This window comes from Panulirus ornatus, chromosome 50 (genome assembly GCF_036320965.1).
Source record: "Panulirus ornatus isolate Po-2019 chromosome 50, ASM3632096v1, whole genome shotgun sequence".
NCBI classification, from domain to species: Eukaryota; Metazoa; Arthropoda; class Malacostraca; order Decapoda; family Palinuridae; genus Panulirus; species Panulirus ornatus.
The window spans coordinates 24491158-24506214 of record NC_092273.1 but is presented as its reverse complement, the minus strand read 5'-3'; the positions used below and the strand labels follow the sequence as shown (position 1 = coordinate 24506214).

At 51.2% G+C, this 15057-nt stretch overlaps 1 protein-coding gene across 1 annotated transcript in view; it reads right to left on the bottom strand.

Moving 5' to 3' along the window:
• LOC139764428 (uncharacterized) overlaps nt 1–15057 on the bottom strand; it is a 203067-nt gene that overhangs the window by 81317 nt on the left and 106693 nt on the right. Inside the window, exon 18 of the mRNA XM_071690980.1 lies at nt 13542–13729. Coding sequence (XP_071547081.1) covers nt 13542–13729 — 188 coding nt within the window. The remainder of the gene's footprint in view (nt 1–13541; nt 13730–15057) is intronic.

Genomic DNA, 15057 nt, shown 5'->3' with positions numbered 1-15057 from the left:
ATGTATAGTGGTGAGAGGAGGACTGTACAGCAGTGTGGTGAGGGGAAGGGAAAGCTATACACCTTAGTGGCGAGTGCTTTAACCACACAACACTTGTGGTGAGAGGATTAACCACACAACACTGGTGATGAGGGGTTCAGCCACACAAACAGTCGTGTTAAGAGAAAATACCAGGATGGTATGGGGAGAGGGACGGCCTACACACTGTGGTGGGAGGGACGACTAAGACACTACAAGGAAATGGAAGACCAGAACACTGCAGTGAGAGGGACGACCAGGCCACTGTGGTGAGAGGGACGACTAAAACGCTGGGGTGAGAGGGACGACCAGGAAACTGTGGTGAGAAGACGACCAAGTGTGTGTTGCAAGAGGGACGACCAGGACACTGTGGTGAGAGGGACGCGTAAGACACTGTGGTGAGAGGGACGACCAAGACACTGTGGTGAGAAGGACGACTAAGACATTGTGGTGAGTGAATGTGTCATATGCAGGTAGATAATGTATTATAGAAGGGGAGTTACGTACACATACATGATCATAATGTATGAATACGAAAAGGCTTAGAGTTACAGGTGATGCTGTGTGGAAATGCGATGTTAGAGTTGCAGGATCTTGGTAGATAAATGTCAAAATTTGTACCTGCAGGATGATGGTACAATTTTTAGTTGTATCACTAGAGTGAGATGCATTAATATATATAGAGTTGTGCCTGCATCCTATGTATTATTATAATAAAAGTCAGGCAAGCAGAGTAATGGTATTATGAAGAGAGATGGACCTGTAAGATAATGTACTAATACACGACAGGTTATACCTGAAGAAAATGTCGTAGTAATGGAAGTAATACTATACCTTCAGGATGGAGGTGCATTTATACAGACAGAAGTATGTATATATATATATATATATATATATATATATATATATATATATATATATATATATATATATATACAGGGTTAAGATACTCACTCGAGCGAAGGTCTGGGGACGAGACTATCGGTGGCCGGAGAGGACAGGACACAGGAGAGTTGAGTGAAAATATTGGTTAGTTACAAATAGGTCCTGTGTCATGTGCTCGTGAGGGGGGTCTAACTGGAGTGGTGGTGCTTTAGTGAGTAGGGTAAAATGGAAATGGGGCTTGAGTCATGGGTTAGGGGGAGTTTAAGATGAAGTGGGGCTTCAGGGAAATAGGGATGAACTAAATGAGGGTTCCAGTTGTGTTGGAGGTCTACTGAACATTGAGAATGGGGGACGTGATGGAGCTGGGATTTAATTAGGACTGGTACTCATACAGATGTGTTTTTCCATCTAGAAATAGAAATCGAGCCAGGATGATGAGCCATTACAAAGTTGAGGACAGGAACCAAGGGGTCTAATAACAGTTTGTTCAGTGAAATAAATGAGCCTTCTGTACTGGACGGGTTTCCAGAGAACGGTGGAGCTCCAGAAAAGGCTTGGGCTCCTGTAGAGTTAGGGAGTTTATCTGGGGATGAGAATGCATTAAGGGAACCCTGTGAACAGAGGCCTTTAATGGATGCAAGGCTTCAGTGAAGGTGTGGTGGGTTCCAGTACGTTTAGCTGGGGCTTTAGATTAGAGTCAAGTTTCATTAAGGGAGGGATCGAGGCTCCAGTGGAGGTAGGACTTTATAAGGGAATTAGATTTCCTGAAGAAGAGCACGATCCAGAGGGGAGAGGGATTCACTTAAAAGCTGCGTCTCCAATAAGTGGAAGAGCAGACAGTGAGGTGGGCTCCTGTGGTGATGTGGGCCGTTAGTGGCTTCATTGGAAGGTGGAAATGCACTTAAGGTTGAGCTTGTGTGTGATTGGAGGCTGGGCTCCAGTGCTGAGGACCCAGAGGGAGTAGTGTTGTAGGAGGGAGGTGAGGTGAAAGCAATACAGAGCTATGAAATCATGTTTAAAATAACTACATAACCTGGTAACGTATACATCAAGTGTGCAAAAAACTTAATGAAGAGAAGATAATGAAAATTATGATTCTTAGAAGAAAATTACAAAGTTAATTAACTATGACTGAAAATCTGAACTAACTGAAGTAGGTACAGGTTAACTCATATATGGTCCTGAAGTAAGTGATATTATCAATGTCAAGCCTACAGTCTGTTTATCACTAGATACACACAAAGACAAACAAACATTACACTAATACTTTGTTAGATAAGGTGTTAAGCAGATATTATCTTTCAATGCTTAGAAAATGGAAAATGGCAAGCAACATTATGTTCAATAAACTGGTAAAAATTGTCTTTCAGAAAAATATCTATTGTAAAGTTTAAAAAAGGCATTAGGTACATTTTAAGGCAAAAATCTGTCATGAATTTTCTAGTTACTTCAAAAATCTTCGTCTCAGATAACACAAGGTACAGGAAGGAGACATAACATCCACTCTGCCTTAACACTGGCACTTCATAAGCTCACACTACTGTCTAAAGGCCAAGATGCTTTATGATAAGAAGAGCTGGTAAGAGTTTTAGATTCGGCTACTACGATTAACGAGATCTGATCTCATGTGCAGACTGAGGAAGAGAAGTTGACAAAAGCATAGTGTCATGCATCAAGGAACATACAGGAGACAATGAAGGCAAATATGAACAGAAGGGGATTGGTATGATAACGGCAGGCAAGGCTATCACAACTGAAAATGATAAGGTGATAAGGTTGGTGTACTACATATAACTAATACTGAAAGAATGATAATGAAATTAATCAGACAAGTGTCTCCAAGTTTGCAAGAAGCTCAGAAAGGTAAGTAAAGAAAATGTAATAATAATAATAATCCAAAGAAAACTTGGAAAACAGTGGAAAGGAATAAGGTCCATGTATAGTGGTGAGAGGAGGACTATACAGCAGTGTGGTGAGGGGAAGGGAAAGCTATACACCTTAGTGGTGAGAGGTTTAACCACACAACACTTGTGGTGAGGGGATTAACCACACAACACTGGTGATGAGGGGTTCAGCCACACAAACAGTCGTGTTAAGAGAAAAGACCAGGATGGTATGGCGGGAGGGACGGCCTTCACACTGTGGTGGGAGGGACGACTAAGACACTACAAGGAAATGGAAGCCCAGAACACTGCAGTGAGAGGGACGACCAGGCCACTGTGGTGAGAGGGACGACTAAGACACTGGGGTGAGAGGGACGACCAGGACACTGTGGTGAGAGGGACGACTAAGACGCTGGGGTGAGAGGGACGACCAGGAAACTGTGGTGAGAAGAACGACCAAGTGTGTGTCGCAAAAGGGACGACCAGGACACTGTGGTGAGAGGGACGTCTAAGACGCTGGGGTGAGAGGGACGACCAGGACACTCTGTTGAGAGGGACGACCAAGACACTGTGGTGAGAGGGACGACCAAGACACTGTGGTGAGAGGGACGACCAGGACACTGTGGTGAGAGGGACGACCAGGACACTGTGGTGAGAGGGACGACCAGGACACTGTGGTGAGAGGGACGACCAAGACACTGTGGTGAGAGGGACGACCAGGACACTGTGGTGAGAGGGACGACCAGGACACTGTGGTGAGAGGGACGACCAAGACACTGTGGTGAGAGGGACGACCAGGACACTGTGGTGAGAGGGACGACCAGGACACTGTGGTGAGAGGGACGACCAGGACACTGTGGTGAGAGGGACGACCAGGACACTGTGGTGAGAGGGACGACCAGGACACTGTGGTGAGAGGGACGACCAGGACACTGTGGTGAGAGGGACGACCAGGACACTGTGGTGAGAGGGACGACCAGGACACTGTGGTGAGAGGGACGACCAGGACACTGTGGTGAGAGGGACGACCAGGACACTGTGGTGAGAGGGACGACCAGGACACTGTGGTGAGAGGGACGACCAGGACACTGTGGTGAGAGGGACGACCAGGACACTGTGGTGAGAGGGACGACCAGGACACTGTGGTGAGAGGGACGACCAGGACACTGTGGTGAGAGGGACGACCAGGACACTGTGGTGAGAGGGACGACCAAGACACTGTGGTGAGAGGGACGACCAGGACACTGTGGTGAGAGGGACGACCAGGACACTGTGGTGAGAGGGACGACCAGGACACTGTGGTGAGAGGGACGACCAGGACACTGTGGTGAGAGGGACGACCAAGACACTGTGGTGAGAGGGACGACCAAGACACTGTGGTGAGAGGGACGACCAAGACACTGTGGTGAGAGGGACGACCAAGACACTGTGGTGAGAGGGACGACCAGGACACTGTGGTGAGAGGGACGACCAAGACACTGTGGTGAGAGGGACGACCAGGACACTGTGGTGAGAGGGACGACCAGGACACTGTGGTGAGAGGGACGACCAGGACACTGTGGTGAGAGGGACGACCAAGACACTGTGGTGAGAGGGACGACCAGGACACTGTGGTGAGAGGGACGACCAGGACACTGTGGTGAGAGGGACGACCAGGACACTGTGGTGAGAGGGACGACCAGGACACTGTGGTGAGAGGGACGACCAGGACACTGTGGTGAGAGGGACGACCAGGACACTGTGGTGAGAGGGACGACCAAGACACTGTGGTGAGAGGGACGACCAGGACACTGTGGTGAGAGGGACGACCAGGACACTGTGGTGAGAGGGACGACCAGGACACTGTGGTGAGAGGGACGACCAGGACACTGTGGTGAGAGGGACGACCAGGACACTGTGGTGAGAGGGACGACCAGGACACTGTGGTGAGAGGGACGACCAGGACACTGTGGTGAGAGGGACGACCAGGACACTGTGGTGAGAGGGACGACCAGGACACTGTGGTGAGAGGGACGACCAAGACACTGTGGTGAGAGGGACGACCAGGACACTGTGGTGAGAGGGACGACCAGGACACTGTGGTGAGAGGGACGACCAGGACACTGTGGTGAGAGGGACGACCAGGACACTGTGGTGAGAGGGACGACCAAGACACTGTGGTGAGAGGGACGACCAAGACACTGTGGTGAGAGGGACGACCAGGACACTGTGGTGAGAGGGACGACCAGGACACTGTGGTGAGAGGGACGACCAGGACACTGTGGTGAGAGGGACGACCAGGACACTGTGGTGAGAGGGACGACCAAGACACTGTGGTGAGAGGGACGACCAGGACACTGTGGTGAGAGGGACGACCAGGACACTGTGGTGAGAGGGACGACCAGGACACTGTGGTGAGAGGGACGACCAGGACACTGTGGTGAGAGGGACGACCAGGACACTGTGGTGAGAGGGACGACCAGGACACTGTGGTGAGAGGGACGACCAGGACACTGTGGTGAGAGGGACGACCAAGACACTGTGGTGAGAGGGACGACCAGGACACTGTGGTGAGAGGGACGACCAGGACACTGTGGTGAGAGGGACGACCAGGACACTGTGGTGAGAGGGACGACCAGGACACTGTGGTGAGAGGGACGACCAGGACACTGTGGTGAGAGGGACGACCAGGACACTGTGGTGAGAGGGACGACCAAGACACTGTGGTGAGAGGGACGACCAGGACACTGTGGTGAGAGGGACGACCAGGACACTGTGGTGAGAGGGACGACCAGGACACTGTGGTGAGAGGGACGACCAGGACACTGTGGTGAGAGGGACGACCAGGACACTGTGGTGAGAGGGACGACCAGGACACTGTGGTGAGAGGGACGACCAGGACACTGTGGTGAGAGGGACGACCAGGACACTGTGGTGAGAGGGACGACCAGGACACTGTGGTGAGAGGGACGACCAAGACACTGTGGTGAGAGGGACGACCAAGACACTGTGGTGAGAGGGACGACCAGGACACTGTGGTGAGAGGGACGACCAGGACACTGTGGTGAGAGGGACGACCAGGACACTGTGGTGAGAGGGACGACCAAGACACTGTGGTGAGAGGGACGACCAGGACACTGTGGTGAGAGGGACGACCAAGACACTGTGGTGAGAGGGACGACCAGGACACTGTGGTGAGAGGGACGACCAGGACACTGTGGTGAGAGGGACGACCAGGACACTGTGGTGAGAGGGACGACCAAGACACTGTGGTGAGAGGGACGACCAGGACACTGTGGTGAGAGGGACGACCAAGACACTGTGGTGAGAGGGACGACCAGGACACTGTGGTGAGAGGGACGACCAAGACACTGTGGTGAGAGGGACGACCAGGACACTGTGGTGAGAGGGACGACCAAGACACTGTGGTGAGAGGGACGACCAGGACACTGTGGTGAGAGGGACGACCAGGACACTGTGGTGAGAGGGACGACCAAGACACTGTGGTGAGAGGGACGACCAAGACACTGTGGTGAGAGGGACGACCAGGACACTGTGGTGAGAGGGACGACCAGGACACTGTGGTGAGAGGGACGACCAGGACACTGTGGTGAGAGGGACGACCAAGACACTGTGGTGAGAGGGACGACCAGGACACTGTGGTGAGAGGGACGACCAAGACACTGTGGTGAGAGGGACGACCAAGACACTGTGGTGAGAGGGACGACCAGGACACTGTGGTGAGAGGGACGACCAGGACACTGTGGTGAGAGGGACGACCAAGACACTGTGGTGAGAGGGACGACCAGGACACTGTGGTGAGAGGGACGACCAAGACACTGTGGTGAGAGGGACGACCAGGACACTGTGGTGAGAGGGACGACCAAGACACTGTGGTGAGAGGGACGACCAAGACACTGTGGTGAGAGGGACGACCAGGACACTGTGGTGAGAGGGACGACCAAGACACTGTGGTGAGAGGGACGACCAGGACACTGTGGTGAGAGGGACGACCAGGACACTGTGGTGAGAGGGACGACCAGGACACTGTGGTGAGAGGGACGACCAGGACACTGTGGTGAGAGGGACGACCAGGACACTGTGGTGAGAGGGACGACCAGGACACTGTGGTGAGAGGGACGACCAGGACACTGTGGTGAGAGGGACGACCAGGACACTGTGGTGAGAGGGACGACCAGGACACTGTGGTGAGAGGGACGACCAGGACACTGTGGTGAGAGGGACGACCAGGACACTGTGGTGAGAGGGACGACCAGGACACTGTGGTGAGAGGGACGACCAGGACACTGTGGTGAGAGGGACGACCAGGACACTGTGGTGAGAGGGACGACCAAGACACTGTGGTGAGAGGGACGACCAAGACACTGTGGTGAGAGGGACGACCAGGACACTGTGGTGAGAGGGACGACCAGGACACTGTGGTGAGAGGGACGACCAAGACACTGTGGTGAGAGGGACGACCAAGACACTGTGGTGAGAGGGACGACCAGGACACTGTGGTGAGAGGGACGACCAAGACACTGTGGTGAGAGGGACGACCAGGACACTGTGGTGAGAGGGACGACCAGGACACTGTGGTGAGAGGGACGACCAGGACACTGTGGTGAGAGGGACGACCAGGACACTGTGGTGAGAGGGACGACCAAGACACTGTGGTGAGAGGGACGACCAGGACACTGTGGTGAGAGGGACGACCAAGACACTGTGGTGAGAGGGACGACCAGGACACTGTGGTGAGAGGGACGACCAGGACACTGTGGTGAGAGGGACGACCAGGACACTGTGGTGAGAGGGACGACCAGGACACTGTGGTGAGAGGGACGACCAGGACACTGTGGTGAGAGGGACGACCAGGACACTGTGGTGAGAGGGACGACCAGGACACTGTGGTGAGAGGGACGACCAGGACACTGTGGTGAGAGGGACGACCAGGACACTGTGGTGAGAGGGACGACCAGGACACTGTGGTGAGAGGGACGACCAGGACACTGTGGTGAGAGGGACGACCAAGACACTGTGGTGAGAGGGACGACCAGGACACTGTGGTGAGAGGGACGACCAGGACACTGTGGTGAGAGGGACGACCAGGACACTGTGGTGAGAGGGACGACCAGGACACTGTGGTGAGAGGGACGACCAGGACACTGTGGTGAGAGGGACGACCAGGACACTGTGGTGAGAGGGACGACCAGGACACTGTGGTGAGAGGGACGACCAGGACACTGTGGTGAGAGGGACGACCAAGACACTGTGGTGAGAGGGACGACCAGGACACTGTGGTGAGAGGGACGACCAAGACACTGTGGTGAGAGGGACGACCAGGACACTGTGGTGAGAGGGACGACCAAGACACTGTGGTGAGAGGGACGACCAAGACACTGTGGTGAGAGGGACGACCAGGACACTGTGGTGAGAGGGACGACCAGGACACTGTGGTGAGAGGGACGACCAGGACACTGTGGTGAGAGGGACGACCAGGACACTGTGGTGAGAGGGACGACCAGGACACTGTGGTGAGAGGGACGACCAGGACACTGTGGTGAGAGGGACGACCAGGACACTGTGGTGAGAGGGACGACCAGGACACTGTGGTGAGAGGGACGACCAGGACACTGTGGTGAGAGGGACGACCAGGACACTGTGGTGAGAGGGACGACCAGGACACTGTGGTGAGAGGGACGACTAAGACACTGGGGTGAGAGGGACGACCAGGACACTGTGGTGAGAGGGACGACTAAGACGCTGGGGTGAGAGGGACGACCAGGAAACTGTGGTGAGAAGAACGACCAAGTGTGTGTCGCATAAGGGACGACCAGGACACTGTGGTGAGAGGGACGACCAGGACACTGTGGTGAGAGGGACGTCTAAGACGCTGGGGTGAGAGGGACGCGTAAGACACTGTAGTGAGAGGGACGACTAAGACACTGGGGTGAGAGACGACCAGGAAACTGTTGTGAGAAGAACGACTAAGTGTGTGTTGCAAGAGAGACGACCAGGACACTGTGGTGAGAGGGACGACCAAGACACTGTGGTGAGAAGGACGACTAAGACATTGTGGTGAGTGAATGTGTCATATGCAGGAAGATAATGTATTATAGAAGGGGAGTTACGTACACATACATGATCATAATGTATGAATACGAAAAGGCTTAGAGTTACAGGTGATGCTGTGTGGAAATGAGAAGTTAGAGTTGCAGGATCTTGGTAGATAAATGTCAAAATTTGTACCTGCAGGATGATGGTACAATTTTTAGTTGTATCACTAGAGTGAGATGCATTAATATATATACAGTTGTGCCTGCATCTTATGTATTATTGTAATAAAAGTCAGGCAAGCAGAGTAATGGTAATATGAAGAGAGATGGACCTGTAAGATAATGTACTAATACACGACAGGTTATACCTGAAGAAAATGTCGTAGTAATGGAAGTAATACTATACCTTCAGGATGGAGGTGCATTTATACAGACAGAAGTATATATATATATATATATATACAAGGTTAAGATACTCACTCGAGCGAAGGTCTGGGGACGAGACTATCGGTGGCCGGAGAGGACAGGACACAGGAGAGTTAAGTGAAAATATTGGTTAGTTACAAATAGGTCCTGTGTCATGTGCTCGTGAGGGGGGTCTAACTGGAGTGGTGGTGCTTTAGTGAGTAGGGTGAAGTGGAAATGGGGCTTGAGTCAAGGGTTAGGGGGAGTTTAAGATGAAGTGGGGCTTCAGGGAAATAGGGATGAACTAAATGAGGGTTCCAGTTGTGTTGGAGGTCCACTGAACATTGAGAATGGGGGACGTGATGGAGCTGGGATTTAATTAGGACTGGTACTCATACAGATGTGTTACTCCATCTAGAAATAGAAATCGAGCCATGATGATGAGCCATTACAAAGTTGAGGACAGGAACCAAGGGGTCTAATAACAGTTTGTTCAGTGAAATAAATGAGCCTTCTGTACTGGACGGGTTTCCAGAGAACGGTGGAGCTCCAGAAAAGGCGTGGGCTCCTGTAGAGTTAGAGAGTTTATCTGGGGATGAGAATGCATTAGGGGAACCCTGTGAACAGAGGCCTTTAATGGATGCAAGGCTTCAGTGAAGGTGTGGTGGGTTCCAGTACGTTTAGCTGGGGCTTTAGATTAGAGTCAAGTTTCATTAAGGGAGGGATCGAGGCTCCAGTAGGACTTTATAAGGGAATTAGATTTCCTGAAGAAGAGCACGATCCAGAGGGGAGAAGGATTCACTTAAAAGCTGCGTCTCCAATAAGTGGAAGAGCAGACAGTGAGGTGGGCTCCTGTGGTGATGTGGGCCGTTAGTGGCTTCATTGGAAGGTGGAAATGCACTTAAGGTTGAGCTTGTGTGTGATTGGAGGCTGGGCTCCAGTGCTGAGGACCCAGAGGGAGTAGTGTTGTAGGAGGGAGGTGAGGAGAAAGCAATACAGAGCTATAAAATCATGTTTAAAATAACTACATAATTTGGTAACGTATACATCAAGTGTGCAAAAAACTTAATGAAGAGAAGATAATGAAAATTATGATTCTTAGAAGAAAATTACAAAGTTAATTAACTATGACTGAAAATCTGAACTAACTGAAGTAGGTACAGGTTAACTCATATATGGTCCTGAAGTAAGTGATATTATCAATGTCAAGCCTACAGTCTGTTTATCACTAGATACACACAAAGACAAACAAACATTACACTAATACTTTGTTAGATAAGGTGTTAAGCAGATATTATCTTTCAATGCTTAGAAAATGGAAAATGGCAAGCAACATTATGTTCAATAAACTGGCAAAAATTGTCTTTAAGAAAAATGTCTATTGTAAAGTTTAAAAAAGGCATTAGGTACATTTCAAGGCAAAAATATGTCATGAATTTTCTAGTTACTTCAAAAATCTTCGTCTCAGATAACACAAGGTACAGGAAGGAGACATAACATCCACTCTGCCTTAACACTGGCACTTCATAAGCTCACACTACTGTCTAAAGGCCAAGATGCTTTATGATAAGAAGAGCTGGTAAGAGTTTTAGATTCGGCTACTACGATTAACGAGATCTGATCTCATGTGCAGACTGAGGAAGAGAAGTTGACAAAAGCATAGTGTCATGCATCAAGGAACATACAGGAGACAATGAAGGCAAACATGAACAGAAGGGGATTGGTATGATAACGGCAGGCAAGGCTATCACAACTGAAAATGATAAGGTGATAAGTTTGGTATACTATACGTAACGAATGCTGAAAGAAATGACGATGAAATCAGACAAGTGCCTTTAGGGTTGCAAGAAACTCAGAAAGGTAAGTGAAGATAATGTAATAATGATAATAATCCAAACTTGGAAAACAGTGGAAAGGAATAATGTACATGGATAGTGGTGAGAGGAGGACTGTACAGCAGTGTGGTGAGGGGAAGGGAAAGCTATACACCTTCGTGGTGAGAGGTTCAACCACACAACACTTGTGATGAGAGGATTAACCACACACCACTGGTGGTGACAGCTGCAGCCACACAACATTAGTGATAGGGGTTCATTCACATAAACAGTCGTGTAAAGAGGGACGACCACGATACTGTGTTGGGAGGGACGACCAAGACGCTGTAGTGAGAGGGACGACTAGGACAGTGAGGTGAGAGGGACGACCAGGACACTGTTATGAGAGGGAAGAGCAGATCACTGTGGTGAGAGGGATGACAAGGACATTGTGTTAAGAGGAACACCCAAGACTCTATGATGAGAGAGACGAACTGGAATCTATTTTAAGAAGGACTACCAGGTCACCTTTCTGAGAGGAAAGAATACGACACTGTCGTAAGAAGGACGACCACATGACCAAGGCACTGTGGCACTGGAATAACAGGACACTGTCTTTGTTGGAGCCACATAACTGTGGCAAGAGGGAGGACGTGATGGATATAGGAATCAGGAGAATGTGGTGAATGAGACCAAGATACTGTGTTAAAGGCAAGAACACTATGGAAAGAGAGAGTGAGATGGAACATTGCGATGCTCTTGAGGAGGGTAAATATAGGTGATGGTTAAGGACTGTAGAGAGAGATTCATGATATTCTAATGGCAGGTAAAGGACCAGAGGTCTGTGCTCAGAGAGGGAGAGGACAGTGTAGGGAAACATCAGACCCTGAAGTCTAGTAGCGAGGGTGATCGAAAGACTCAGATGAGAAAGAGAAGACTGTGGGAAGACGAAGGGCCTGAACACTGTGAGATCGAAGACTCGAGACCTGTCTTTTCAAAGAGACCAGAACAATGTGAGGAGGGCTAGGAGGAAGGGCAGGGAGAATGTTGCGAGAACAGCAGTGGAGACCACACCACTTTCATGAGACAGAGGATCAGGACTCTGTGTTGTGCGTGAGAACAAGGACACTTTGAGAGAACAAGGACAGCAGGGAGAAGACAAAGTCACTGATGAGATGACAAAGACACTGGTGAGCGGGAGGGAACAAGATACTGTGGTGAGGAGGAGGGAGCAAGGTACACTAGCTGGAGGGAGGATCAGACACCACACTGGAGAAACAAAGGATTTGGACACCACTGTTGTGGGAACTAGAACTCTGTTGTAAGTAGAAGAAGAGTAGACTGAGGAGACGAACTTTGTAACGAGATGAATGGCCAGGCTGCCGTAAGAAGAAGACCAGTGCAAAGACAAGAGACGAACTTTGTAACGAGATGAATGGCCAGACTGCTGTAAGAGGAAGCCTAGGTAAAATACAAGAGACGAACTTTGTAACGAGATGAATGGCCAGGATGCCGTAAGAGGAAGCCTAGGTAAAATACAAGAGACGAACTTTGTAACGAGATGAATGGCCAGACTGCTGTAAGAGAAAGACCAGGGCAGAGAAAAGAGACGAATTTTGTAACGAGATGAATGGCTAGGCTGCCGTAAGAGGAAGACTAGGTCAAAGACAAGAGACAAACTTTGTAACGAGATGAATGGCCAGGCCACTACGGTGAGGAGGAGGGTCCGGAGATGATGTTGAGGAGGATCAGAATACTACGAGCAAAGGGATATATAGAGCATCGTGGTGGGAGGGAGGATCGGCCGTCTACGACCAGAGGGTGGGGTTAGATTCCTTCAGCTAGAAGGGAAGAGGATGACTTCGCGATGAAAGGAAGGACTAAAAGACTGTGGATGGGCAGTGAATCAGGCCTCTGGGGGGGGGAGAGAGAGAGAGAGAGAGAGAGAGAGAGAGAGAGAGAGAGAGAGAGAGAGAGAGAGAGAGAGAGAGAGAGAGAGAGAGAGAGAGAGAGAGGCACTGTGGTGAGAGGAGGAACAGCTGCAGCCAACTGAGGGTCTTGGACATGAATATGGATAGAGACGTAGGTAGCCAAGGGTGTGTGTGTGTGTGTGTGTGTGTGTGTGTGTGTGTGTGTGTGTGTGTGTGTGGGTTGCATGTGAGGGAGGGATGCACTCCTTGTCCCTTAGGCGACCTGGGTGAAGCTGAGGAATATCATTGAGTAAGCAGAGGAGGAAGAGGAGGAGGAGGAGGGGATGTCTCTCTTGTGTGTCGATCTATGGACATGCTGAGTGTAGCTGGTAAGGAGCGGGGTGAAAAGCCCCCACTTAAACCGGTCAGTCCCTCACGGCGGAGTGGGGGATCCAACAATACCTTTAAGTGGAGGTCTTTTCGAAAGCCAAAACAGATCAGAGTTGGGTAAGGAGGAGAAGGAGAAGGAGGAGGAGGAAGAGAAGGAGGTGGAAAATGAAAGGGGGGGGGTTGGGCGACATCAAGACTCACGGAGATGGATGTTTCTGTTGCCGGGATCTTATTCTCGGCGTCCTTCCAGTCTTCGGGATGAAAGGGCGTGACGTACTGGATGACGAAGCCGACGATGGGCGCGTTGTTATCCCCAGCAGGAGCCCACTGGAGGAAGGCCTGGCGCTCCCCACACTGCACGTCCGACAAGCGGGGCGGGTTGGGCACGTCTTCGAGAGACACACAAAAGGCCACCAGGTAATGTTAGGGAGGAAGGTCTTGCTTTGCCACAGTGAACCCATCTACACCAGCCACTCCCTGGGCCACAGTGACCCCACCTACACCAGCCACTCCCTAGGCCACAGTGACTCCCATCTACACGAGCCACTCCCTGGGCCACAGTGACCCCATCTACACCAGCCACTCCCTGGGCCACAATGACCCCACCTACACCAGCCACTCCCTGGGCCACAGTGACCCCATCTACACCAGCCACTCCCTGGGCCACAGTGACCCCATCTACACCAACCACTCCCTGGGCCACAGTGGCCCCATCTACACCAACCACTCCCTGGGCCACAGTGACCCCATCTACACCAGCCACTCCCTAGGCCACAGTGACCCCATCTACACCAGCCACTCCCTGGGCCACAGTGACCCCATCTACACCAGCCACTCCCTGGGCCACAATGACCCCACCTACACCAGCCACTCCCTGAGCCACAGTGACCCCCATCTACACGAGCCACTCCCTGGGCCACAGTGATCCCACCTACACCAGCCACTCCCTGGGCCACAGTGACCCCATCTACACCAGCCACTCCCTGGGCCACAATGACCCCATCTACAGCAACCACTCCGTGGGCCACAGTGACCCCCATCTACACCACCCACTCCCTGGGCCACAGTGGCCCCATCTACACCAGCCACTCCCTGAGCCACAGTGACCCCCATCTACACGAGCCACTCCCTGGGCCACAGTGACCCCATCCACACCAACCACTCCCTGGGCCACAGTGACCCCATCTACACCAGCCACTCCCTGGGCCACAATGACCCCACCTACACCAGCCACTCCCTGAGCCACAGTGACCCCCATCTACACGAGCCACTCCCTGGGCCACAGTGATCCCACCTACACCAGCCACTCCCTGGGCCACAGTGACCCCATCTACACCAGCCACTCCCTGGGCCACAATGACCCCATCTACAGCAACCACTCCGTGGGCCACAGTGACCCCCATCTACACCACCCACTCCCTGGGCCACAGTGGCCCCATCTACACCAGCCACTCCCTGGGCCACAGCGACCCCATCTACACCAACCACTCCCTGGGCCACAGTGATTCCAATTAGGTAACACTGTGTGATCATTGCCCAAACATATATATATATATATATATATATATATATATATATATATATATATATATATATATATATATATATATATATATTATATTTTATTTTTTATTATACTTTGTATATATATATATATATTTATATATTAAACTGGTAAGTAAACTAGTGTTACCTGATGGAAACTATACCGACTCAA